General features: G+C 36.5%; 5 protein-coding genes across 7 annotated transcripts; 4 read left to right on the forward strand and 1 right to left on the reverse strand.

Moving 5' to 3' along the window:
• Nucleotides 1-141: 141 nt before the first annotated feature.
• On the reverse strand, nucleotides 142-6,990 carry LOC125214866 (mitochondrial intermediate peptidase, mitochondrial). 3 transcript variants are annotated; one of them, XM_048116066.1, is made up of 17 exons: nucleotides 6,697-6,990; nucleotides 6,529-6,610; nucleotides 6,375-6,427; nucleotides 6,240-6,294; nucleotides 5,650-5,788; nucleotides 5,509-5,563; nucleotides 4,612-4,834; nucleotides 4,151-4,246; nucleotides 3,589-3,708; nucleotides 3,377-3,502; nucleotides 2,791-2,859; nucleotides 2,580-2,696; nucleotides 2,078-2,200; nucleotides 1,936-2,003; nucleotides 1,438-1,573; nucleotides 1,182-1,347; nucleotides 142-682 (listed from the first exon to the last, which is right to left on the reverse strand). In XM_048116066.1, exons 1-17 carry the CDS (start codon nucleotides 6,858-6,860, stop codon nucleotides 435-437), a joined length of 2,040 nt encoding a protein of 679 aa, XP_047972023.1. In that variant the 5' UTR covers nucleotides 6,861-6,990; the 3' UTR covers nucleotides 142-434. The 3 variants fall into 3 exon arrangements, with proteins under 3 accessions (XP_047972023.1, XP_047972022.1, XP_047972020.1); XM_048116065.1 differs by having other exon boundaries at nucleotides 2,791-2,886; XM_048116063.1 differs by having other exon boundaries at nucleotides 2,791-2,946.
• Nucleotides 6,991-9,556: 2,566 nt separating this feature from the next.
• LOC125212347 (UMP-CMP kinase-like) lies at nucleotides 9,557-13,078 on the forward strand. Its single transcript, XM_048112482.1, has 10 exons — nucleotides 9,557-9,678; nucleotides 9,714-9,826; nucleotides 9,907-9,966; nucleotides 10,833-10,887; nucleotides 11,433-11,550; nucleotides 11,625-11,781; nucleotides 11,885-11,965; nucleotides 12,050-12,157; nucleotides 12,275-12,339; nucleotides 12,810-13,078. Exons 1-10 carry the CDS (start codon nucleotides 9,579-9,581, stop codon nucleotides 12,811-12,813), a joined length of 861 nt encoding a protein of 286 aa, XP_047968439.1. The 5' UTR covers nucleotides 9,557-9,578; the 3' UTR covers nucleotides 12,814-13,078.
• Nucleotides 13,079-17,390: 4,312 nt separating this feature from the next.
• LOC125212277 (21 kDa protein) lies at nucleotides 17,391-18,305 on the forward strand. Its single transcript, XM_048112388.1, has one exon. The coding sequence runs from the start codon at nucleotides 17,471-17,473 to the stop codon at nucleotides 18,062-18,064; it is 594 nt and encodes a 197-aa protein (XP_047968345.1). The 5' UTR covers nucleotides 17,391-17,470; the 3' UTR covers nucleotides 18,065-18,305.
• A 2,672-nt stretch (nucleotides 18,306-20,977) lies between these two features.
• Nucleotides 20,978-23,330, forward strand: LOC125209939 (pectinesterase-like). Its single transcript, XM_048109512.1, has 3 exons — nucleotides 20,978-21,339; nucleotides 21,543-21,970; nucleotides 22,600-23,330. The coding sequence occupies exons 1-3, from the start codon at nucleotides 20,978-20,980 to the stop codon at nucleotides 23,328-23,330; spliced, it is 1,521 nt and encodes a 506-aa protein (XP_047965469.1).
• Nucleotides 23,331-24,228: 898 nt separating this feature from the next.
• On the forward strand, nucleotides 24,229-27,468 carry LOC125209940 (disease resistance protein RPH8A-like). Its single transcript, XM_048109513.1, has 3 exons — nucleotides 24,229-24,693; nucleotides 24,953-25,429; nucleotides 25,586-27,468. Exons 1-3 carry the CDS (start codon nucleotides 24,300-24,302, stop codon nucleotides 27,271-27,273), a joined length of 2,559 nt encoding a protein of 852 aa, XP_047965470.1. The 5' UTR covers nucleotides 24,229-24,299; the 3' UTR covers nucleotides 27,274-27,468.
• The last annotated feature ends 243 nt before the right edge of the window (nucleotides 27,469-27,711 follow it).

The following is a 27,711-nucleotide window of genomic DNA, read 5'->3' on the forward strand; positions in this document are numbered from 1 at the left end:
TTGGTGCGGTTTTTGCTTAAAAGTATCAAGCATATCTGTATCAAATTTAGCATGTTCAGTGCCATGGAATTGGGGCTTTGATTTGGAAATAAAATTTCCAAACTGGTCTCATATCCCTCTGTGCATAAGTACATATATTAATGAAACAAAACAAAATTTGGCATATGGTATAGACTGGTAACCATTGCTCAAGGTTATTAGACAATGATCCCAACAAATAATACATATGCATTCAATTAAATTCCTACCACTAAAACACATTTAATTATATGCATAGAATTGAACTTATGCATAAATTTCAAGAGACCAACAGATTAACAATTTAAACAGAAGAATGATGAAGGATAAGAGAGAAGAATGCCTCAAAATTGTTTGCCTCCCTCCAAAATTGGCCCCTAATTTACTTTCATCTCGTTTTGGGAGGAAAACAAGCTCTAGTTGAATAGTGTGAGCTCCTCAGCCAGGCTAGTAATGTCCGGGATGAGTCCTCCATTCTGATTCCTTATCGCACTACTCTCTCCAACAAGATCGTTCAATATGATGGCCGGGTCTTTTGCTCCACCATGCCGCAACAATTTGAAACGAAGGGCAGACCCTGCATCTGGCGACAGCGGGTCTTCGTGCAATACTTTTTGCCAGATGGTGGCAGCGAAGCATTTCGCGAACAAGTAGCTGTAGTAGCCTGGTGCAATGACAAGAAAAACGAAATCTCATTTAGCTGTGAAGTCACTTAATCCAGCCTATTATAACTAATCCTAAATTATCATGATATTAGGACCAAATTCATATTTTGTTCATCTGTTAGGACCAAAATTGACCTTTACTCTATTAAATTATGAAGTTGCAATTTCTCGCAATTGTCTCATTTGTGTACAAAACGACGTTGTTTCATTATAATACTAATAAAAGACGAGAGGAGGATAAAAGACTAAATACTTGTTTTATTGAACCGGCGTTGATTGATGCATCACCAAAAGACGTTTGTACAAACACAACATGACAATTCAAAAGGTTGAAATTTTGTGATTTAGTATCAGTTTGCAAACCTTATGGAATTGACCAGAATTTGACCACGACTCTGTAATTTTGTCTGATAATCATGCCTCGCTCTTATTTTTCAGTTTATATAGCTCATGGATATTCACTGGCAAGTCCGATGTAAGAAAACAACAGTGACATACCTGCACCATAGCTAACAAGATGACTGAATCGGGTATGCCAACATGTCCCTTCCACATACCCCCAACACATATGCTCTCTTTTTAAATCAGCTACTATAGATATTGAGTCTTTAGGTGAGGATGGCAGCTGAGTATGAAGTTCTTGATCAACCAATGCATAGAAGACCTTGAAATGACGAGTAAAATGTCAAAATTTCATCTTTACAAGCTATCATGTACAATCCCTAGTCGATTATCTAGCCCTGGGACTACCAACCTGGCGTTGCAACTCAGTCGCAGCAAACATGTTTTTAGCTCCAAGCAGTGATTTTACCATGTTTTCTGGTATTGGATCACCAGTTGAATAATGCTTGGAAAATGTCCTCAAGAACCGATAGTCCCATGCATAGTACCTGTAATCGCCCAAGACGATTGAAGGAAGATTAATAGCGCTCAGAACAGGACATACACCTTCAGCACTCGTGCGTACAAATGAGTACTGAATATAATAGTATCATTCGGATAAGTAAGATTTTATTGATGTCTCACAGTAATGAATAGCAAGTGCAACTTCACCATCCAATTGAGCACCACATTGCATATATGTAAAAGTAAATCAACCTAGAAGATCACTGACAAGGAATCGTAAACTTTACTCGCTCCATCTATGAACATGATGTCATGCTTAGTATAGAAAAACTAGACAAAAAATCCAAAGTTTTATGCTTATTATTTAGGGATTAAATCGTCTAGAAATAGCTAAAAATCTACTCACTCGAGGAGATTTGAAGGCGTTTCAGCAAAATCAAGCGCCACCCTGGTCCCTGAAAAATGTTGGTAATCCTGGGAGAAAAACCACCTTGAGAGATTATGATCATTCCAATCAGGAGGATGCCATATAATTCTACCATACTTACTGTCCTTGAAAGCAACGAGTGAAGCGCATGTCCAAACTCATGAAATAGAGTTTCTACATCAGAATGGTGAAGCCTCACAGACTGGAAATTTGAACCTGAGAAATTGCAAACTAGGGCTACTACCTGCAATAGTTCTATGATATAAGAAACTCACTGATTGAGATATACAACTGTTCCAATAATCAACCAGCGTATATGTCTACCACACAACAATTGCAAATATATATTGCACTTGACATGTCGTAAATCTGAGGGATTATGTGGAAGGATATAATAATAGTTAAGTATCACGCACAGGAAAGGGCTGCAATGATAGTAAGAATTCTAATTAAAAACTAGTTGAACGCGAATTTCATCAGTTCAAATGGCATAGCAGGAACTTGTATAAAGTACAAAAATTTACATGCAGAGTTCAGTGCTGTAATGCATTTCAAATCGCAATTGTATCACAAATCTTGAAGAAAATCATCAAACAAGTAGGATAAGTTTTATATATGCATACTGGTATCTGGTAGTCTGTATCAGAGATTTTTCTACCCCCTTTGATAGCAAAATGTGCACAAATAGGATGCTTTCCCTTTCTTGATTTCAAATCAAGGTACAAACACCCTAAGTCCCCCTGCAACAAAGAATATAATCAAATTATAAAGAACTGAATTATGTTATGTTCTAACTATAAATACATCACTTAAAGCATAGATCCACTTATTCACCTCATCAGGATGATGTATAGATAGTTTCAGAACATCTGGATGCCATGATTCACCAGGGCAAAGAGGAATCTTGCGGAATTTCACACCAAATAGTGACTCAGACAGAAATTTTAACCCCTCAATACATTGTGGCAAAGAAAAAAAAGATGCAACAGTCTGAAAATGAAACAACAAAATTTTAATCAAAATGAGTCAGATAATATTTTATACTAATAGCTAAGGCAAGGAGTCAAATAATATACTACTTTATTAAGAAAGTTTCTTCCTGTTTTACTATCTTTTGTTATTCCATGAAGAATGAGTTTGAGCAAGATTCCCATAATCCTGAAAAATTCCAGCCAGGTTCCAAAAACATGATCCACTTTCATATTGTGAATATCTAAATTTATTACACAATTCATCCTGAAATTGTTGCATTTAAACTGGATGCAAGAAATGTTAACCAGAGAAAATCTTATTTTCTTTTTCTTATAAGTGTTTAAAGCGTTTTATAAATTCAGGCAAACATTCTTGCAGATGCAAGCTGGAACATATGCAGAATTTGTGGCTGAGTAAGAATTATAAGGTAATTAAGGTGCAAATTAACTGAGTAATCCAGATTGTGCGCATTGGACTTCATCATTCTAGTGAAATATGCCTCATCCCATGGCTCCAAGTCTTCAACAGATTGTCCTATTCTTCCCCTCTTAAAATCCAAAATCTTCTTAAACTCCTGCAATGACAAACCTACTAATGGTAATGGAAAAGGGGAAAGTAAAGGTACCAGATTGCATAAGCTAGGCCACTATAGTCACGTACCTCCTCAGCCTTGGGCCTGACCATTTTACTCATTTCATGCAGAAAAGATACAACAACTTCAGGTGATGAAGCCATATTCCCTTTCAGAGCAAATTCAGAATAAGTTTTATAACCCAAGACCTGTGTATAATTCCGTGCAAAATGATTATAAAAAATGGTATTGATCTCTGGTTTTCTGCTAGAAAGATAAATGTGAAAATACCAAAGCAAGAAAACAACATACACTAAAGAATGATGGAGGTAGAAAAAGAAATCCAGATTTTTTTAAGTAATTGTAGAAAATAACATCATATGATATTAAATTTATTGTTTGAAATCATCCTGTCTCCATCCAAAAGCATTAAGTGCACCAATCACTCGAGAAAAATAGAAGATCCATGCATCCATCAAGCTATTTCTATTTTTCTTGCAATCCAAAATTTTTAAAGAACTCTTTGTTCTTCAAGGGAAAAGGACCTAGAATGACATATTATGTTGACCCTTTTTTCTCCAGACATCATCACAACTTCAAACTTTAAAAATTAGTTTATATCTTCATTGAAGACCATCATTTCATGCTGACCTCAGAAAGCTCGTGACGTGCTGAAAGAAGCTTATCGAGGACTACAAGGTTTGCACGTGGTGCAGAATTTCCAGCAATGTATGCGAGTTTCCTAACCTGGATACGATTAAGAAAAAGATTGACATGATTTAGTAAGTCCAGAAAGATGAAGTGTGGCAAAAGAAGCAACAGTTTGTTTAGGTGCTTTCTATCAACTCAACCTAGATGATTCAACAAGAAGAAAGAGTTCAAGTTGCCAAAAACAAGGAATGTCTGTTTATGAATTATTACAAAAATAACTGTAACCGCCTGACTTTATGCATTATATTACCTACAAATTGTACATTGGAGATATTATATACATTGAATGGTAATACAAATAACCTCTTATTTGGCATAGAAAACTTCATCAACAGGTCAGGAGCAAGGGGACTATATCTATTTAACTGAAATGAATAAAACCCAAGTAGAAGGTACGTTACCTCATTGTCAGATACCAGCTGCAAAATCGAACACAGACTGTTAGGTTCTGTCGTCAGACGCAGTCCTTTCTCTTTAATATTAGAGCCTGTTCCTACTGTTGTCGTTGGAGAAAACGAAGAAGGGCGATATATGGCCTTAGTAAGATGGTGTAATTGCTTCGGGATACGTGAAACAGGAAATATATCAACACGACCTGGGTCAGTGATGATATTTTCATTGAACCTTATCAAATGACAATGTATAACAAATCAGAGGATAATCATAGAGGTCACTATAGCTGATTTGAAGGAAAGACGCGAGGCTAAAAACATGTATGGAGTGTGGCATGATGAGGAAAAGAAATGTATTAGGCTAGAATGCAATTGTTAAACCATCGAAGTGCTTCCAGGAGAGAAGCACCCATATTCACTGAATCAAATTGTGGTAACAACTGTTTATGTGGCTACTAACATTAAAACAAAAATACAAAAACTCCAATGTATAATAGACTTGGTGTCAGTTGTTGTATGCCCAAATTAGTACTTTCAATTAAAAACAAAATTCAGTATTATGGGCATTCGACCTGCACAAGGTTTTTTACCCAGTCAATATGATACTAGTTCACCAATAAAATAGGTCATTTACATTGGAGGCGAGCACATGACTAATTGACTATGCATTCCATCCAACCAATAGACCCTTGTCCAAAAGCAGATGACCATTAGCCATAGTAAAGAACCAAATAGTTATGATTAATATATCCGGGAATACCATGTCGTTACTCAATGCAACACTGGAGCTTTCAGGGTCTAAACAAATTCAAAAAATAAATACAGAGAATGACCATGGAAGTTTGTCAGAAATAATAAGAAATAAAAAAACCATAATGTTCCTTTTTAGGAGAATTGTGCACTTACTCTCTGCAAAGTTGGAGTATGTCGATATTAAGCTGATTAACTCGATCCAATTTTTCTGCAAGAAGATCAGAATATATTGTAATATGTAAAAGAAATGGACAAGATGGAATGATTAACTGGCTTCTTGCAAAGGCTATTTACCAGGGCTGAGGTGAATTCCACCCTTCTCTAAGTCAGTGCGTAGATGACGGGCAGCCCTTAGAGCCTCTTCAGTAAGCAAGTGATGATTTTGTTCAGCTCTTACAATTGCATTGTATAAACTAGGATTCGAGTTAAGATACTGCAAACAGTAGCTTCATTTTACTATATTCACATAAATGCTAACTATTCAAAAACATCCCATGACAAAATCTAATAAAAATGCCAGCAGAAAATATGTTTTATATCAGGATTATTATTTAATACTGAAATATTTTTTCTCCGGACACTGTCAAGGTCAAATTTTTATCCAGCCATTGGCATATCACACATAAACAACATATTGTAACAAAATCTTAACTACAGAAAATGTGAATACCACTGTTCTTTCATAAAAAGTTTATGATATACATAATCTTCACAAGTAATTTACTCTACTATTTTGTATTCTCATATTTACAGACATTGGTGCTCATTAGAAAATCGCAGTAATTTGTTTCCAAGCTATGGTTTTGATGCAGAGATTCTCATTCACGTTGCCAAGCTACCAGTTATTCGATTATGAGTACAAACCACTGGGTTAGTCACCTCACATGTAGATATTCATTTAAACGCAGAGATGCCTCGTTTGCCTCCCGAACAAATTCTCTACAACAAGCATCAAACATACATTTTAGACCACTTCAGTAAAACAACACACAACACAGAGTCAAACAAATAGAGCTCACCTATCTGGATGAGTATGCCTACACAATTCTGCAGAGTCTATCACTGTGCAAACCTTCAGAAACAAACAAACAAACACCCAAACCAATGTTAGCAATTCACCTATATTATGAAGCTAATACTAATTAGCTAATCCGAGATCAAAATCAAACATACCGCATCAGATATTTCATCCATTGCTTTGATGATTTCAGGAGCTGGAGGCATTCCAGAGATATAATTAACAAGTTCATTAGACCTATCAATCAACGATGAGCAACATAATGTAATTTTGCATAGTTTTGAAGGAATGAGGAATGAGGATATCAGAGTTGGTGTAGTTACCGCTCAACGGCGTCGTCGACCATGCGTTGGAAGCCTTTGGCGGTTTTCAAGTGGTCGAATCCATAGAGGCCGGTTTCCTTCAGTAGCGGGGCGGTAGCTGAATGTTGGAAGCGGCGGCCGTGGCTAAAATACGCCGCAGGCTTGCGGCTTAGGAGGCGCAGCATAGCGGGGAACGGAGTGGGACTGATCGCTCAGCTGAAGGGAGTGTTCAATTGGGGAAACACACCAATTTAAATTCTACTAGAATTTGTTTAAACACAAATGTGTTTGAATAAAGGCCACAATGGAAGATTAATAATAGCTCAAGCTTCGTTAATGATATGAATTTTGTATATTGGACAATGAGTTTTAGAGCATCCACATCCGTGCTCTTGCTCTTGCCAAAGAGCAGAGTGTGGGTTCGGACCCACTTTTATTACTTTCTGCCCTTAGATAAGAGCATAAGAGCATCCTCATCCGTCCTCTTAAATAAGAGCACGGAGGTGGGTCCGGACGCACTTTTACTCCTTGTCTTTAGGCAAGAGCACAACACCCACATCCGTGCTCTTCCGCAAGGACAAGCTCAAGGGTCCAACTAGAACTGCCCAAGGTTTACCAACCGGCGGTTAAACCGAAACCGTAATCCGGCGGTTACGGTTCTGGAACCGAAACCGCGAAAAATATCCCCGAACCGAAACCGTGAATTTTAGAACCGTGGTTCGATTCAGATTCCAAATTTTCGAACCGAAACCGCTGACCGAACCGCCGGATTCCGGACGGTTCGAACCAAATCGGTTTCTCGGTTCCGAACCGCCAATGCAATGATAAATTTAAACATAGTTAATCCTTATATTAAAACTATACACCATTAAATAAAAAATTGTTGAATGATCCGGTTTATGAGTTTTATATTTATATAAATAAATTTCATTTTTAGATTTGGTAATATCCGTAGAAACAATAATGTGGGACAAAATTTTATAGCAAAAATAACTTTATAATACTATTTGGTAAAATTGGATTGTAATTTGGAAAACATAACAGAAAAGATAACAAAATAAAAATAACTAAATTACAAGATGGAGTCTATGGAGTATGGTTATGGTAATAACTTTATAATACTATTTCCGATTTTATTAATTAACATAGTTTTTTACGTATGGAGTCTATGGAGTATGTCATTATTAATAAATATTTATCGAACATTTTTTAATAAAACTTAGAAGAATTGATTACTTTAAATAAAGCATAATACTCAAATTAACATTGGTTAATGAATTTGTAGTCTTCAAAATTGATTGGTTGAGTCTTCAAAATTGATTGGTTGGCGGTTGGCGATGGCTGCGCTATTTAAAATTGATTGCACAAAACACCATTTCTTTTATTTATTTATTTATTTATTTATTCTTAAATGTTTATTTTAAATTCAAATTGGATCTCATTTCTCTCTATATTTATCTATAAATTCTCCTCTCTATCCTCACTTACACTCGCCTCATTTTAGTGTTAACAAGAATTTCTCTCTTCAATCTCTCAATTTAAACTATCCATTTCTCTGTTCCAATTTATTTTATAATTTCAAACTATATGACAAAAAAAATTTAAGGAAAAAAACCGTGAAACCGCAAAACCAAACCTAAACCGTCTGAAAACCGGCGGTTCGGAACCGAAACTGAAACCGCCGGTTTTCGAACCGAAACCGAAACCTTGAAACAGCCTCACGGTTCGGTTTCGGTTTCATATTTCCCAAAACCGGAACCGGCGGTTCCGAACCGAAACCGCCGGTTCATGAACCGTTGGCAGGTCTAGGTCCCACTATTCTATTATTCAATTTAAATACTTCAATTACTAAAAACATTTCTACAATATAAAAATATATTAAAATATAAAAATTACATAATTAAATCCTAAAAAATTAAAATTAAATAATTAAAATCCTAAAAAATAAAAATATATAATTAAAATGTAAATTTTGGGGGAAAAAATTGAAAAATAAATTAAAAGTGTGTAAAAAACGGATATAATTTATGGAGAAGTGGGAAAATATTTTTTTTATTATTTAAAAATGATTTTTTAAATTAAATTCAAATTTTTTAAAAAAATTACAAAAAAAAAACGAAATTGCCGTTGGCCAGTCGTGTGCCGCCACGTAAGGCTGCTCAGCGGCACGGACGGACGGCGATGCTCTTACCGCTGCGGATGCTCTAATACCCACATTCTTGCTTTTCCGCAATGACATGTTTAAGGGTCCCATCATTCTATTATTCAATTTAAATAAAAATATTTCCACAATATTAAAATGCATTAAAAATACTCGGCATACTATTACAAATTACAAAAAAAATAAAAATTACATAATTAAAATCCTAAAAATTTAAAATTACATGATTAAATTCATAAAAAAATGTAGATGAGTTGTATGAAAAAATATGAGTGAGAGATAATTTGATGTGAAAAATGGATGATGAACGTGTGTATTTATAGATGATTTTGGGATTAAAAAAATAAAAAAAAATTCAAAAAAAGGGTAATAAACGGCTATAATTTTTGGGAATCCAATTTTTTTTTAAAAAAGGAAAATTCAACAGATAATCCGTTGGCGAATAGAAACGCGCGCACGTAACCTACTTAGCGGCACGGACGTGCTCGATGCATCGAGCAGCGCCATGCCAGCAACGGGAGTGCAGCGGCGGACACAGCTGTCCGTCCCAACGAGCACTGCTGTGGATGCTCTTAGTAATTAGCTTTTGAATAAAAGTTGGAAATGCATAATTTAATTTATTAGTAATATGAGTACAATTTATATTTAATACAATACAAAATTAAAGGAATAAATCATAATGACATAATAAGATCTATTATTATAATTCATCTGTTTCGATAACTGGTTCAGCTATGGGTTCATGAAAAATGGTCGGTTGGTTGATGCGCAAGATTTCAGACAAACATTAATTGAAGGCAAGCGTTGCAGAAACGGTCGCTGCAAACAGCTTACACATGGCCCACGACCTGTTCGACGAAAGTGTCTCCTATAAAAACACAACCTGTTTACCTCTCTCTCTCTGGTCTTCGCAAAGAATCACAAATGTGGAGGCGCGTCGTGTCTCTTTCGCCGCTGCTTTCTTCGTCTAAATCGCGCCGCCTAAATCAGGTAATACAGCATTCTCGATTTGTTCAACTTCTCTGTGAAATTTTGGCGCGATTCAGTAACGCTCGCTCTTCAATCCTCAGGTGCAGGTGGCGTATGGATTCAATGCTTCCCAAGTTTTTTCTACTCAGGTTCTGAATCCGGTACTGCGTTGATTTGCTTCATTTTCTTCCATTTTTTTAAAAGGTTTTGTGAAAAAAATTGAATCTTGAAATTTGAGCTCTCTCCTTCATTATGCTAATGCGAATACTTTGATAGACAATGTCGTCATTTAACAAGGATTGAAAATTCGGTAGGATTTTAATTTCTCGAACATTTAGTTATGTGATGAGCTTAATTCATGAACACCATTAGTTTCTCTGCATTCAATTTTCTCAGCTTAGGTTGATTTCTTCTTATTTTGCTCCTTCCTCTGGTTATATGGTCATTAGCTTTAAATTCTGGGAGATATGCGTAATTGGTTATCTTCAGACATTTCATTATGTTTTTTAGTTTACACTCTCTTTATTTAGGGTGCCTTAGCTATAGTTTAGGGATGAGGATTGACGGATACCGACCTCATGTGTGTTGTGCTGCTCCTCTGTTTTTGTCTTCTTGTTTCTGTACTAGTTTTGGATAGAATGATTGCTTCGTTGATTTGTTTATTTTGCTGCATTTTTGTAGCTGCTTGTATTCTGTTTTGCTTCTGTTATGCCTAGCTTCACTATCTTTTTGGCTTGAGCATTTAGTACCATACAAAAGTTTCATTCTCTCACTTTTTGGACATGTTGAATATTGCTTACGTACAACATCTGCGAGGCAGATTGCCTTAGTAGCACTTATCATAACATAGTTGCAGCTCGATGGTCATTTATCTAATTTTGGTATTTGAAATTTTCTCTGTTTTTTATCGATCATACAAGTTTTTTATGATTTTTTAGTACCAAAATCTTAAACTGTTTACTTCATTTTCCCTCATGGATGGTCTTTTGATGATTTATTTGTTGAGCCTTTTCTTTAATTGACTTAGGCAGAAGACGGAGTCTCTGTTGCAAGAAGGAAACCATTTGTAACATTTGTCTTAGGTAATAACAGTATAATAAGCTGCTTATCTGTTTTATCATTACTGAACGTATGTTTGATAACCAAATTGATGATCTTGCTGTGATAATGTGAAGTTTTGTTCCTTTAGTTAGCCTTGTTATGTTTGTGAAATTGAAGGATGATATTGTGTTCATTCTATAAAGTCATGTTTGGTTAGGTTGTTACAAATTTCATTTGCTCAAATGAAGTCAAACACGTGTATATTTTCACGGACATACACATCATTACATCTTATTCCGTTCCTTATCATTAAGGATAATTTCTAGAAAATCTACATGCACCAAGCATCCCTAAGTGTTTTCCGTGATCATGGACCATGATTGTTTCTAGTTGTCTTAATGCTTAAATTTCATATATTGAGCTACCCGAACATGAATATAGCGCATATCTCTCTCTCTCTCTTTCTCATTTGTTGATATCTAGTTGTCAATTTTATATTACGATACTTCGTTAAATAGCACAGTTTTGGCTGTTCACAATCCACTTCAACACCCGGACGGATGAATCTGATATATTTATATTACAGGTGGTCCGGGGAGTGGGAAAGGCACTCAATGTACAAGGATTGTTAATACCTTCGGGTTTACCCACTTGAGCGTTGGGGATCTGTTGAGGAAAGAAATCTATTCTGATAGTGAAAATGGGTAAGAACCTTAATATGCACGTTGTTTATAACATGGATATCTTACTCGATGCAACTTCTATACTGCATTTGCAGTTCCATGATTCTTGATACAATCAAGGAAGGGAAAATTGTTTCCTCAGAAGTGACCGTTAAACTGATAAAAAACGCCATCGAAGCAAGTGAAAACAGTAGAATTCTTGTTGATGGCTTTCCAAGAAGTGAAGAGAATCGAATAGCGTATGAGCGAGTTGTAAGTAGTCAGTCTTGAACTTTGTTTTTCTTTTCAACTCCTGTCAACAATTTGTGATATTCTCCTTTCACACTCTGCATCCATATGATTGCTATGTTTGTAGGTTGGGGTTGAACCAGACATTGTCCTTTTTTTCGATTGTACTAAAGAAGAAATGGTGAAACGAGTGCTAAACCGCAATGAGGTGCTTTCTGCGTATCTAGTTTCTCCTGTCATTTACTTATTCTCTTCTTTCCCATACTGTCAACAAATGAATTTTAACGTGCAGGGGCGAATTGATGATAATATTGATACAGTCAAGGAAAGGTTAACCGTGTTTTCAGAACTCAACCTTCCCGTGATCAAGCATTACTCCGAGAAAGGGAAACTTCACAAGGTATCGCTTGCTATACTGGTCACAGCTAATTACTGTAATTTCTGTCGTTGGGAAAAAACGTTCCATTCGATAACCCTCTAGAATCTATCGAATTTAAAAACTTTTAACAACTTGCAGATTGATGGTACGGGAACAGAAGATGAAATATTTGAAAGAGTTCTCCCCGTTTTTGCTGCATTGAGGTATCCAATTTTCTGTAGTTTTTCACTGAAAAATATGTTACTTCACTGGCCTTTTTGATAGCCTAAGAAATGTTAGAAATCACTGGCTTTGTTTGAAATCTGGTGAGACGATTCGTTTCAGCACGAGATTTAGGAAATTTGTGTTTAGTGAGTAAGTGGGGGGTGAATAAATGAAGCAGATAAGTGAAAGAGATAATAAACTAGGGGACAGAATAATATGTAAGAGATTAAAAGTGTTGAATTTTACCGAAAGATGACTTAGATGAATGACTCCCTTATCTCGGGATGCCCAAAACAGGAAAACGACTCAGTTACAGTGGACGGGGAGTACATGATAACTTGGTTCCTTTATGTTGGTTTGGCCAACTTTCAATTTTCATTCCTAGTAAATCATCATGAGACATTGGACATTCCTTTTCATTAATTTATTTTTCTAATTGTTAAACTTATAATATTCTCTTCATTGTCAGGTGATCCAAAACAAGAAAAACTTGGAGAAGATGACAACTCTAAACATTGACCAATTAAACACAATAATTTGGTATACTAAACATCTGGTGGTAGAGTAAAATTTTAAAAGTCTAGAGGGGTGTTTTAGCCTTGGCTTTTTCTTGCTTTTCCAGATATACATGTACATGTACTTGTACATACATAAATATGATGTTGCTCTCATGCTTCTCCATTAAAAAATTCATGTTTGCAGAAAATTGTGAAATAAAGCTGCTCTTAGATTTGTGTATAAAGTGATTAATTAGAGTTGAGCAACTGAGTAATCGAAACAAACTGAAATGTAAATAGACACAGATTTACGTGGTTCACCAAGATTGTGTTGTCTACGTCTATTGGCAAGAAACGGAAAACAAATTGTATTATGACAGAGGTTAAAGATTACTGAGTTAGGTGGCATACTTCTATATAAATAGACACACAAGACGGACTAGGCCTAATATAACAATTAAGGCCCAATACAACAACATAGACGTTTGGCTAGCGGCAAAAAGTATAGATCCAAGACATAATAACAATTAATTCTAGTAATTTATTATTTAAGTTATACCCCATTTAAATTATATTTTATCATTCGCTCAATTTTAATATTTTTTATAATATATTAAGTTTCATTCATTCAATTTTAATACTCCATTAAATATTGAATGGGTTTATGTAACTATATAGTAGTACTTGATAAGCGTCGTTCTTACATTTAATATGTAAAACGACGTGTTATAATGACTGCTAATTTACTAACAGATATTTTTAGGCTTTGGGACAATTGTTCATTTTTTGGCTTAATTTGGATTGGAGAGTCCTAAACGTTGCTAATATTTAAGTTTTGTTTTTGTTTTGTTTCGTAACTCCTAAACGACGTCATTTTGAGCGAATAATGTGATGAATCATGAAAGCAACCACACAATCTGCTTTGAATATTCAATTTTGAAACGTATACGTATATATTATTGGGTACTCGTAGGGATGTGCTTAAAAAATAATTAATTTTAAAATTACAATGTATTTCTAACTCAGTGCTGTTACGTGACACTTAACATGCAATATTGTAAACACAAACATGCATGTAATATACACTTGTGGAAGTTGTAGATGGATTTTCGCATATTGCATTTTAGTTATAGGAAGATTGCATTTTTTATTGTTGAGTTTTGCATTCAAAACATAGACGGTTTAATTTGCATTATATATATAGACGAATTGCATTTATATATAGTTTATTTTGCATTGTAGACAATTATGTTTATAATGCAAAACTCAAAAATATAAAATGCAATCTACCTATAACTAAAATGCAATCTGCGGAAATCCATCTACAGTTTCACAAATGTATATTGCATTTTAGTGTTACAATATTGCATGTTTCGTATCACGTGGCAGCACGAAAATGGAAGTACGCTGTGACTCTAATTAAGGATGCGCCCTAATGCTCGCCTGTACTAGTATCATGTGATATATCAAAATAATAAAATATTTACAATATGACAATGATTATCCCAAAAATTGGGTATCCGTCCAAATAATATCTCATCAATATTCAAGTTGCTTCACATCGTTTTCGACGTAAAATAACATGAATTTGTTATGTGCATGCACACACACCCACTTCGGCTAATTGAGGGAGGTCGGCAAGCAACTTCATCAATTACTAATACTCATTTTATTCCAATATAGATCCATGAAATTGCTCTTGAGTTTGTAAAGATGTTCATTAATTAAAAAGTTATCCAAGTTATATAATATAGATTCGTTTCTTGTGCGTCGTGAGATCAATAATTCTGTTGAAAAAGATAGGCACACGTACGGTCCTAACATTATTGTTATGCTCAGGGGCGGATCTATTTGAGGGGGTCAAGGGGCAAATGCTCCTCCTCAACACTTTTTTTTTTATCATTTTATTCTTTCCTTTTTTCAATTTTTCATTTTTCTTTATAAATGTTCCACCTCAAATTCTTAAAAAGAATTTATATAAATATTTTTACTCCTTCTGAATTGAATTTCTGAATCCGCCCTTGTTGGGCTGGTTGTTATTTGGATTACCACATTACTTGATGGATTCTACTAGTCGGTTCCCACTTCCTAGCTTTGAGCATTTTCGCATTCAGCAAATTAAAGTTGATGTACAAATGACTTAGTTTATTTTATTTTAGTAAGATCCACAAAAAAAGGACACTCTATAGGATTTGAACCTCAAAATAATCATCGTACACTTTATAGGATTTGAACCTCATATAATCATCCTACATTCTATAGGATTTGAACCTCAAATAATCATTAATTAATTGCTACTCCTATATACTACAAAAAAATTAAATGAGAGTAGATATTTATATAAATTTGTTGGATTTGAACCTCAAATAGTCATCGTACACTCTATAGGATTTGAACCTCAAATAATCATCGTACACTCATAAGATTTGAACCTCATATAATCATCGTACATTCTATAGGATTTGAACCGCAAATAATCATTAATTAATTATATAGTACTATAAAAATTAAATGAGAGTAGATTTTTTATATAAATTTGTTGGATTTGAACCTCAAATAGTCATCGTACACTCTATACATTTGAACCTCAAATAATCTTATTAATTAATAATATATAGAAATCAAATGAGTGTAGATATTTATATAAATTTGTTGATGAGGGAACCCACATATGGTATACTGATAATTATTGACATACTAGTTGATAAATAGCAAATTGAATTGCAATATGTCGATGGTTGCCAATTTGTGTGATAGAAAGCCACTTGTGTATGGGATCAAATCAAAATAGGATCACATGTATGTGGACCTTACAAATAACAAAGCTTTATTATAGCATATATTCATAGTATCATACTAATGTTTTTGTCAAATGAGTGTATATATGCATTTAACTAGACTAACAGTTAGGTTCCATAAAGGATGTTTGAACACTTGCTTGAGAGACATGGGTGACATGGTGTGGGTGGGCCATGGCCCCCATAATTTAAAATTTTCCACCTTATTTTAGTAATTTTATGGTAAAAGTACAATTTAAAATATTTTTACTTAATTAGTAAAGTATGAGAATTAAGGTGAATTTTTAATTTTATGACTAAGTAATTTTTATATTAGTGTTATTTGTATTTGTTTTGACATTGATATCAACAAACCATGATAAAAATAGATTTCAAAAAACGTTGTTGAGAAAATTGTGAAATGTCTTCTTAGACCCAGCATAAAATATATGGCTCTGTTGGATCGGCGTCTTAGCAATTTCCCTTTTGAGAGCGTCCCTTGATTACATGCATGAACCATTTCTTATTTGACTGCTGTATTTGTTTTTATTTATTATATATAAATTGTATAAATACTAGCAATTATTATTTTATCATTTATCAAAATAAAGATTACCAATGGATCCCACATATGGTCCAAGATGGTGATCAATCTAGTCCATTTGCAAAATTATTGTAGCCTACTTGTTAGATATAAAAACTAATTAAATAATTGAGTTGCCTAACAAGAATATCTAGTCTCTTTAAATTTTCATTTTTATTAAATTTTCCTCATGAGAGATATAAATAAAATGGGCATACCTTCACATCACCCTTAATAAGTTATAGAAGCAAACAATAAATTTGCCACGTTCTCCATGCCCGTCTACAAAAATAATAGTATTTAGTTAAAGACGAATATGTCTGTAAATTCTTTAACTTGCACTAAATTTTAATTTTGCATATCAATTTTAAAATCAACTTGTAATTATCAAATTATTGATTTATTCTGATTTTTATTTGATTAAATTTTAGCATTGACATGGCTTATTTCAACGATGACATGGCTTATCCTTACTATAGCATAACTTATTTCAACTATGGTGTGTCATATTAATGAAATTACATGAATTTTGATAAATATTACTTGGTGCTTTTTACAATAAAATAATGCAAATATCTTTATTTTTTGGGGGATAAGGTGGAAAAAATATTTAAATTATTCCTCAAATAATTAAGATTTTTTTCCTAGATTATATTTCAAAATTTTCAAATCTTTCCTTAATTGAAAATTATTGGAAAAATTGTCAACTAAATATGATCAATTCTGGCATGTCCCACATTTTTTAAAATCTAAAACATAAATCACACGAAAAATGAAATTTTCATAATCATCACAACCTCCCCTTTCCTAGCGAACTACGCACTGATGTGACAGCCGATTTATAATACATAGATCAAACGCCGTTGAGCAAACCGACATCGTCTATTTAAGTCCGAAACGACATTTTGCCCATGTGCTTTAAACCAGCTGCCACATCAACGTATATTTTTTCAAAAAGAAAAGGATGAGATGATTACGAAAAATTTGTTCGTATTTTATTTTCCAACTTTTGAAAAGTATTAGACAGACCAGAATTCAACCATCCTATGTAATTTGCCCCAAAATATATGGTAGAAATATGTGGAAATTTTTTCTAGATTATGTCAAGAATTCTACATCAAATTATTGAGCCGACTTCAAATAGAGGTAAAGGACATGATACTTCTAAGTTCTAAGTCTCTCTATAAATAGACCCTTTTCTCCACCTTTATTCCCACAACCAAAAAAACCAACACCACTACACACACACAAAAACACACACACTTATCCAAAAATGATGACGTGGAGAGCCATCTCAGCACTCGCAACACTCACGGCGGCGCTCATCTTTTCCACCTCCGAAAGCAGAGGCGTCGCCGGCGGCTCAAAGCAGAGTACGGAGTTCATCCGAACATCGTGCTCTGCCACGTCCTACCCCTCCCTCTGCTACACCTCCCTCTCCGCCCACGCCGCCGCCATCCAGCAAAACCCCAAACTCCTCGCCAACGCCGCCCTCTCCGCCAGCCTTGACACCGCCGCCTCCGCCTCCGCCGACATGGCCAAGCTCTCCCGCGCTGCCGGCATGACGCCCCGAGAGGCGGGCGCCATGCGCGACTGCGTGGAGGAGCTGGCCGACTCGGTCGACCAGATCAAGAGGTCGATGGCGGAGATGGAGCGGATCACGCCCTCGAATTTCGAGGCCGTGATCAGCGACGCACAGACGTGGGTCAGCGCGGCGCTGACGGACGAGGACACGTGCATGGAAGGGTTCGCCGGGAAGGCGATGGCCGGCAGCGTGAAGACAGCGGTGAGGGGGAAGATTGTGAATGTGGCGCATATGACTAGCAATGCTCTGTCTCTTATCAATAGCTACGCTACTCTGCATTAGGGGTGGTAAATCATGCGGGTCGGATCGTTATCTTGTCAAGGTCAACAGTGCTAAGTGTTGACCAGATAACGCATGCCTATTTTAGATTTAATTGTTGTCTAGTGCATGCCTATTTTAGAGTGAAGTTGGAATAGAATAGTATAGTATAGTAGTACAATTGTTGTAACTTGTAAGTGTGTGAATTGTTTAGTTAATGGATTCTAGTTAAAATGAATGGATATTAAAGTTGAATTTTTGTGTATGATTAATTGGCCTACTTGTGCATTTGCATGCGAAGTGTGTCACTATTTCATCGACAATGAGCAAGTTTTGGAGGATAAGAGATGGACATATGCTAGTACTAAGGTATGAATGTATGAATAACAAAATTTAATTTTGTGATGATGTAAATTCAATGTTGTTATAGTAATGTTATTCAATATTAAGTTGAAATAGTACTATTTTTTTTCGGATTGTCGACTGCAAAGACATTTGATATTATACATTTTGGGTCAATCCCACACGAATTTGTTTTTGGGTCACTCCCAAAAGGCATCAAACTGATTGGGGTTGGACAGACTCCCGATGTGAGATGAGTTTGTATTCAACATACGATTATTGGAAAATTAATTACGGAAATAGTGTGATTCCCACGAGTTTTGACGTGATTCATACAATTTGCATTACGCATGTCCGAGTTGTCCTCCCTAATGAATTTTATTGTTGGATGTTTGGAATCGCAACTCAAACCCTTCGAAACTCTTCGAAAGCTCTAAATCCGTTTCACCATCTTCGAACTTATTAATTATGCAATCGATATATAGAAGTAATTTTATGAATATTGTCGTTAACTATACTACTATAGTATTGAAAAAATGAAAAATCTCTAGGATATTTTAAAGTTTGTAGTACATAATATGGGGCCTGCAAGAACGTGGGAAATTGTTTGTTGCTTATTAGTATGAATATGACCCTATTAAGGACGATGTGAAGGGTAACCCAATATTTTTAGTTTCATATCTCTATATATCTAATAAAGAAGTCGTTTAAAGAGATTATAGATATTTTTGTTAGGCGTCGAATTGGAAATATGCATGTATTTTAATATATGTGGGGACTCATGCTCCTCAAGTGTTACATGAAAGTTATAAAGAAAACAATTAAGTATTTAATTAGTTGTTCATGACACTCATCCAATAAGTAGGCTACAATAATTATGAAATGGAGTGACACTTGACCATTTATGGGATGCTTTATTATCCCCTTAAATTAATTTGTTGAATAAAATTAATGTGGATCTGACAAATATATCGAAGGCGAATGTATATGAGTAAGTAAAATTAATATCTCTGATCTAATAGGTAGGCTACATAGTGTTATCAATTGAACTAGATTTATCACCATCTTAGGCCATATGTGGGATCATTTCTTAACCATTATATTTGACAATTATCTACCAATAAATTAAGGCGGATATGACAAATATCTCAAAGAAGAAAGTGTAATCTAACAAATAAGCTACATAATTAGCAATTGAACTAGATCGATTAACATCTTGGACCATATGTGGGATCATTTAACCATTATATTTGATAAATATCTACAAATTAAGGTGGGTCTAAGAAATATCAACAAGGAGAATGAGTATGGGTGAGCTAGATATGCGTAATCAAACCAAACCAAATCTAAACTATGGAGTATCTTTTCTCAAAATTCGGATTTTTCATTATATTTATATAATCAATATTTAAATATGATCGATTGTTCTATTTAAATATTTCTTACTTTTTCATTTATGATTTTTAGATTATTTTTTTGGATATTTTAGATTTTTCTTTTAATTCATATATATCTAATTACAAAAACAGTTTATTTTTAATATATTGGGATATTTCGGATCAATTTGGATTATGCAAAAATCTGATCTGAAATTTGAATGCTAAGCCCACCGGGAAAATAATTTAATTAATTCTTATTAATTAGATATCTTAGTTTGGATTTAATTATTTTTAATTACACTAATTGAGGTGAAAGCACCTCCTTATGAAATTTGCCATATATTTAATTTTACGTTGGAATATACTTCTGAAATATGTTGTGATGAGTATATATTTAAAGAAAGGTTTAATAAAATTGATTTGCAAAAAAAAATACTACAGTAGTAGTACTATATAAACTTGATATCTAAGAAAATGGGTCTGACTTATTTCACTTGGGCCAAGAGAGGCTTTTAAACTTATGGATAAAATAGGGTTTATGGACTTGAATCTATAATAAAAGTTAAAACATTACAATATACATTTTGTAGTCCTAAGCAATGGTTCGCCAAATATATATAAAGTCTTCTAAAACATGACAATAGACTATTTTGTATAGATAATTTGAATCTTAAAGACCATATTGTAGGACTCCTATTATATTTGGGTGGTAACTATAATACATCCAACTCTTTATATAGACTTCAATTCCACATGAAAGAAAAAATAATAATTTAATTAATTTTCACTAGATTATTCTTAATTGATTTAGATTGATTTCTTACTAGACTCTAATGGTAGTCTTGATTATCTCCTTCAACAACACATATTCTCATTAGTCCAACACAGTATTTGCTACACTATCAATAGGCTTCAATTGAAACTTGTGAAAAAAATGGATATGAAAATTAACAAAAGAGTATCAACATTTAAATAGACAAAGTACAACTTCACTATATGGAGAAACTGCATTTATTAAAAATCTATAAACTTGAAAACCCAAATCTTCCGACCAAGATTTTGTGTATGCTCACAAAGCATGAGAAATAATCTCACAAAAATGCACCTCCTTGCATGAAAACTCAAAAACAATATCCACTCCTATAAATAAAAAAATCAACTCAATCACAAAAATACCAAAAAAAAAAGTTAAAATACAATCCCAAACTAACAAATCATGTCACTCATTTTGTTACTATGGGCAGAAATTATCATCTCCCTCTCATTTTCTACTTCCCCAATTCTAGGGTTAGGGTTAGCTCCTTCACCATCCCCATCTTCCACCCCCAACCAAAACCACACCAACTCTCTCCACGCGGTCGTCGCCTCCGCATTGAACGAAGCCACCGACACACTCGTCCACATAAACCTCGCTAAATCCTCGGATCTGCGCGAACGCGCTGCCCTCTCCGACTGCTCGGAGTTCTATGGCCTCAGCATCGAGCATCTGAGCCAAAGCCTCCACCCGAGCCCGGGCTCCACGCCCTTCGACATCCAGATCTGGCTGAGCGCTGCGCTGACGAATCTTGACAATTGCAGGCAATGGCGGACACACATATATATGCTCAAGGAGGGGCTTAAGCCCCTCCCAAACTATTTATTAAAACAATATTTTTTTATTTGTTAGTATTTTGTGTGAATTGACACAAAAGCCCCTATTAAAACAATAAAGTTTTCTCACACAAAGTTTAGAATATATAGCCCTTACCATGGTAATTTTCTGCGTCCACACCTGACTACAGGACCAGCATGGCCGAGCAGAGCGTCGCACACCCATTCTTCATGCACAACCACGCCTCGGAGCTGATCATCAAGGCTCTTGCGATCAATGCCGAGGTGGTGGGGCCGGTGATCCGGGAGCATCTCCATATCAGGCTCCCCGATGGAGACGTTGTGCCGGAGCAGGCTAGAGGTGGTGACGCGGTCGTGGTGGCGCAGGACGGGTCCGGCACTTTTCGGACCATCAAGGAAGCCCTTGATGGTTATTGGAGGAGAAAAACAAAGGGGAGATTTGTGATCCATGTGAAGCAAGGGACGTATCATGAGTATGTTGAGATTCGTCGGCAGATGAAGGACGTGGAGCTGGTCGGAGATGGCATCGGAAAGACGATCATCACCGGAGATAAAAGCGCGAAGTCGGGATTCAGTACTATGCAGTCCGCAACATTTAGTAAGTATTCCCTCCGATCCGTTATAAAATGTGTCATTTTTTGACATTATTAATTGCTCCATTCAACTACCAAATTTCATACTTTTAAAAATTCGTGCCGAAACCAAATGAGACATTTGATGGGGTGGAAAAATGTTTGTTGTATTGCAAATGACTTATTTTGATGGTTACTATGTAACATTTGTGACTATTTGTCCTAGACTAAGAGATTTTTAAGTTGACTATACATAATTTTTTATTTTCTATGTTGGTCAAAAGATGGGAACTTTACTTCCTTTGGACTTTCTCACTATCCGGATTTTGTTAGATTTTACGGGAGTTCAGTACGATCTCATTTATTGAAACACACTTAATAGGTAATGAGTTCCCAACACGCCCCTAGCATCTGATATATGTTTTAAATTAAACTTTTTGGTGCTTCACATTTTGAACGTGAGACAATTCACATGTAAATATCTTCCCAACATACCCTTCATCTGATACCATGTAAATAGTGACTCACTATACATTCACGTTGATCTCTTTTCACTTCATATTCTCTCGGTAAATACCGACGATAAACAGTGTTCCTGACAGAATGTCCACACTCTGTCGTTAAAAATTTTACCGACGTAAATTATTCCTTGCAGAGGTAACGGGAGACGGATTCGTGGCCCGCGATATCACATTCCGCAACACGGCCGGCCCAACCGCGGGCCAGGCGGTGGCGGTGCTCTCGGCCTCCGACCGGTCCGCCTTCTACCGTTGCTCCATCGAAGGGTACCAGGACACCCTGTGGGCGGCCGCCAACCGCCAGCTCTTCGAAGAATGCCAGATCTACGGCACCATCGACTTCATCTTCGGCAACGCGGCCGCCGTCTTCCAGAAGAGCGCGATCTACGCCCGGGCGCCGCTGCACGGCCAGAAAGTGGTGATCACGGCACAGGGGCGGGAGCAGGCCAACCAGGCGACCGGTTTCTCCATCGTGAACTGCCGGTTCGAGGCCGACCCCGGCCAGAAGCAGGCGGTGGGGAAGTTCAAGGCGTACCTGGGGCGGCCGTGGAGGGACTACGCGCGCGTGGTGTATATGAGGAGCTATCTGGATGGGATGGTGGACCCGGCCGGGTGGATGGATTGGGATCACAAGGGTGATACGGTGTATTATGGGGAGTATGGGAACTACGGGCCCGGGTCGGGGACGAAGATGAGGGTGACTTGGCCCGGGGTTAGAGTCATACGGGATGTGCACGAAGCGCAGAAGTTCACCGTCACGAACTTTATCGGTGGTCAGCAGTGGCTGCCGCAATCGGGGGTGCCGTTTTCCGGTGGCTTGAATGGTGTGGATCGGGTTTCGGTCGGGTTGGACCAGACATCCATTTGAAATTTGATATACGGTTGGATCAGTCTTTTTTATTTTTTAAATAAATGTAATAGTATTCCATTCAATTCTATTACATGTCTCATATTTTTTTTATTTGGATGATCCTCAATAAATATTTCATTTTAATTTTACTCTTATATTTAGTAAGTGAATTCACATTCTACCAACTTATGCTACTCATCTTTATTATAAAATAAAAATATGGTTCACATTCCACTAATATTTTCATCTACTTTCATTAAGTCAAACAATTTCAAAAGACTTGCATAGGTCAAATAGATATGGGACATATATTTTGGGGATATGAGAAGTATTAAAAATAAATTCAGTTTTTTAGTGTTTTTATTTATATACATTTGAACCAAAATGAACCAAAATTTGAAATTACCAAAAATCTAAACCAACCTGAGCCGAAATCCATAAAGAAACGAATTTGAAATTTGAATTTGATTTATCAGATATTCGATGTTCGAGTAATTTGTTCACCCCTACTTGAAGGTGGAGTTTTCTATAAGAAGTGTCATTTGTGGAATGAGATTATGAGATGAATGATCGTGAAATACTATTTCCTTCATTTCTCGTTAGAAGTCTTATTTTGCTTATTTTGTCCGATCCTCATTAGTCTCATTTTGCCATTTCTATTTCACTAACTTTTTTACCACATTCGATTATAAAATCAAACAATTTTTAAGATTTGTGCCAATAAAAAAATAGAACTTATAATCAAGATAGGAGTGAGTATATAAATTATAGTAGTCACCAGACATCCAATTTTGTAATCAGGACAGTAACTGAAGTCAGCGTTTGGCAGGTCAACTTCTCTAATTTAAAAATTATGTTCACAATTATATATTCCGATGCCACGTCCTTATTTCTGGACTTTTTGTAGTCCAAAGTCTCAAGTCAATGCACAAACATTATCATCACAAATCCATCAAACTAAAATCTCATCTCCCGTGAAAATCAATCATGGCAGCGGAGGCGGCAATCTTGGCCGCGGTGAAGCTGCTCGGCGATCTGCTGGTCGAGAAGGTGAACTCCCTGCGAGGCGTGGAGAAGAAGGTCCAGTCGCTGAAAGAAGAGCTGGAATGGATGCAGACCTTTCTCAGACATGCCAACCGCAGGCAATCCCAAGACGACGGCGTCCGAGAATGGATAAAGAAGATACGAGAAGTCGCTCACGACGCCCAAGACACCATCGAAATCTTCCTTCTCAACCTCAACAACAACAGAGGCGTCCGCCGCCTCACTGCCTTCCCCAAGCGCATGTTCCACCTCCATCGGATCAGCTCAGAGATCAAGTCCATCCGGGCCAGGCTTGACTCCATCGACAAGAGCCGCGAGAGGGTACGTGATAGAACTCGTACCATCCTAAATCTAATTGGTGATAGGAAGTAGTATTTCAATTTTTACATCCACCACTTTCGATTTGTCTAGAAATGAGGTGCTCTTGGCTCGACATTGTTTGTTCTGTTACACTTGAACCCTTCCTTTTGTGTCGGATTGTAAATAGTCCATGATGGAGCTCGAGCCTAAAGTATTAATTCATTTCTCAGGGGCAAGGATCTAGGGTTAATGCCAATCAACCGGAACAACTTCGTAAATATATGAAAAACCGAAAGGATCCAATTCGCACTGGGAGAAGGACGAACACCTGGTGGGCATGGAGGAGGATGTGAAGAAGATTTTACAGGAATCAGTTCTCAACCTGGGGAAGAAGGGGCTCTCGATTGCGGTGATAGAGGGAATGGGCGGGATCGGGAAGTCGACGCTTGCGCGGGAAATATACAACCACCCCAGCGTCGTCTCCGGAGGATTCGACTGCCGCGGCTGGGTAGTGGTTTCGAGTGAATTCGCGCCGCTGGAGACGATCAAGCAGCTGATCTTCCTGCTGCCGAGATCGAAGCAAGAGAGAGAAGATCTGCTTAAGGAAATTAAGATAATGGAAGAATCGATCAAGGACAAAATGTACCTGCAGCGGAAGCTGCAGGAGATTCTTCATGAAGAGCTGCTGGGAAAGAATTATTTCATAGTTCTCGATGATGTGTGGGAGAAGGAACATTGGGAGTATTTGAAGAGTGGTTTCCCCAATCAACAAGGTATGTCAAACTCTTTAATTTTTGTTAGCGTAACCTAGCGACCAATAATTCGAAGAATTCGTTTTTTTATGTTGTTTTAAATTATGTCCTTTTTCTAACACTTTAACTATTTAATAACATTTTCAAAACATAATTTAACCAGTTTTTTGCTTACAGATAAAACAAGTAGGTTAATGCTTACAACTCGCAACAAGATAATTACAAAGCATGATCATTGTCTGCATAAGATGAAGCTTCTAGACTCCGACAAGAGCTGGGAATTGTTCTTGAAGAAGGCATTCACCAACGGCACATGTCCACAAGAATTAGAGAGTATAGGGAGACGAATCTTGGAAAAATGCGACGGCCTGCCTCTAGCAATTAGTGTGGTCGGAGGCATACTATTCGAAACCCAAACCAAGAGCCGATGGCAAGAAGTTCTTAACCAAATAAACACTTATTTGGACATCCCTGAGAACAATGTCCACAAAATCTTGGAATTGAGTTATCAGAATCTGTCTCCTCAACTGAAGTCATGCTTCTTGTGCCTAGCCTTTTTCAAGGAGGATTCTACCATTCCTTCGAAAAGGCTGGTAAATATATGGGTTGCTGAAGGCTTGATCCATGAGGATGGAAGAGGAACAGCAGATGAGATAGGAAAAGGTTACTTAAACGAGTTGATCAACCGGAGCATGATTCAGATTGATGGTTTCATCAATGATGAACAAGTGAAATATTGTCATCTCCATGATCTTCTTCGCAATCTATGCTTGAGCAAAGCGGAGGTGGAAATGGGTTTGAAGATTGTGAACGGGGATGAGGAGGGGGTTTCATTATCCGAGTCCTCATATAAGCCTCGCCATTGTGTTGTCTATGGTAAAAATATTGAGACTTTCTCGTTGAATCGGAACAAGCATCTTCGCACTCTTTTCCTCGTCAGTGTCAAAAGTGAGGATGTTTATGCATCTAGGTACTGGAAGAGCTTACAACTCCTTAAGATACTGGACCTCGATGGCTCTTTGTTTCGAAGATTGCCAGACTCGTTTCGCTTCTTGCTTGGATTGAAATACTTTAGGATACGTAGTGATGAGAGTGTCGTTGGCTTTTTTGTTCTGCAGCTCCCAAGTTGGTTCGATCGGCTTAAAAAACTTGAGGTTCTGGATGTGGAGAAGGGGCTTGTGTTGTTCCCTCGTGTCGCGCTGAAAATGGAAAGACTGCGCCATTTCCACGTACATAGTGTCTATGGCAGAACCATGAGAATTGATAACTGGAAAAGTATTGAGAGTTTGAAACAAATTAGGCTGGAGGATTGGCTTGAATGCAGCTCAAGAATGAGCTGTCATCTTCGTGAACTAGGCGTATGTATAACTGGAATGGAACGAAGCGAGTGCTTTAGCAAGGCGAGATCTTCGCTGGAAGAGATGACGAATCTTGTGGAACTACACATAGAAATCACTATGTCGTTTTCAATGGAAGAAGTTATTCCGAATCTGGAGAGTCTCACTGTGCTTAAACTGGATGGTGGGATGCTCAAATGTCCGGCTGCGAGCATGTTCCCTCGGAATCTTTCCAACCTCACGTTGTGTAACTTAAACGATGATCCGATGCAAGAACTAGGAAAGCTACCAAAGCTACAGTACCTCACGTTATCGTGTGTCATAGCTTGTTACATGGGTGAGAGGATGAGAGTGTTGCACGATGGGTTCCCTTGCCTCAAGGCCTTGTCCCTCCAAAGCATGGGTTCATTGAGACGTATCGACGTCGAAGAAGGTGGAATGCAGAACCTCAAACAACTGCAGATACACCATTGCCCTTACTTGGAGACTGAGAATATGCCCAAACACATCATCATATTAGCTGTGTAAGTTGGAGGTTGCTTGGTTATGTCTATTGCTCTTTTGTGTAGAAATATATCTTGATTCAAAAATGAAAAAACTAATAAACATTGAAAAGAATTTGTGGAAGCATGGTTTATATGATTGAATTGTTGTAAGGGTGTGAATTGTTTAGTTAATGGATTCTAGTTACATGTATGGCAATTAAAGTTAATTTTTGGTATATGATTAATTGGCCTACTTATGCATATGCATGAGAAGTGTGTCCCTATTTAAACAACAGGATAAGAGATGGACCTATGCTAGTATAAAGGGTATGAATGTATGAATAACAAAGGGAAATTGGTCTCTAAAATCATGAACTTTGCCTAAAATTTGGTATTTCTCATGAACTTTGAAATTGGTATATAATATCACGAACTTGGCATTTTGTTTGGTATTTCCTGAACTCACTCAAATAAGATTTTT

The sequence above is a fragment of the Salvia hispanica genome, chromosome 3, assembly GCF_023119035.1.
Source record: "Salvia hispanica cultivar TCC Black 2014 chromosome 3, UniMelb_Shisp_WGS_1.0, whole genome shotgun sequence".
Classification (NCBI taxonomy): domain Eukaryota; kingdom Viridiplantae; phylum Streptophyta; class Magnoliopsida; order Lamiales; family Lamiaceae; genus Salvia; species Salvia hispanica.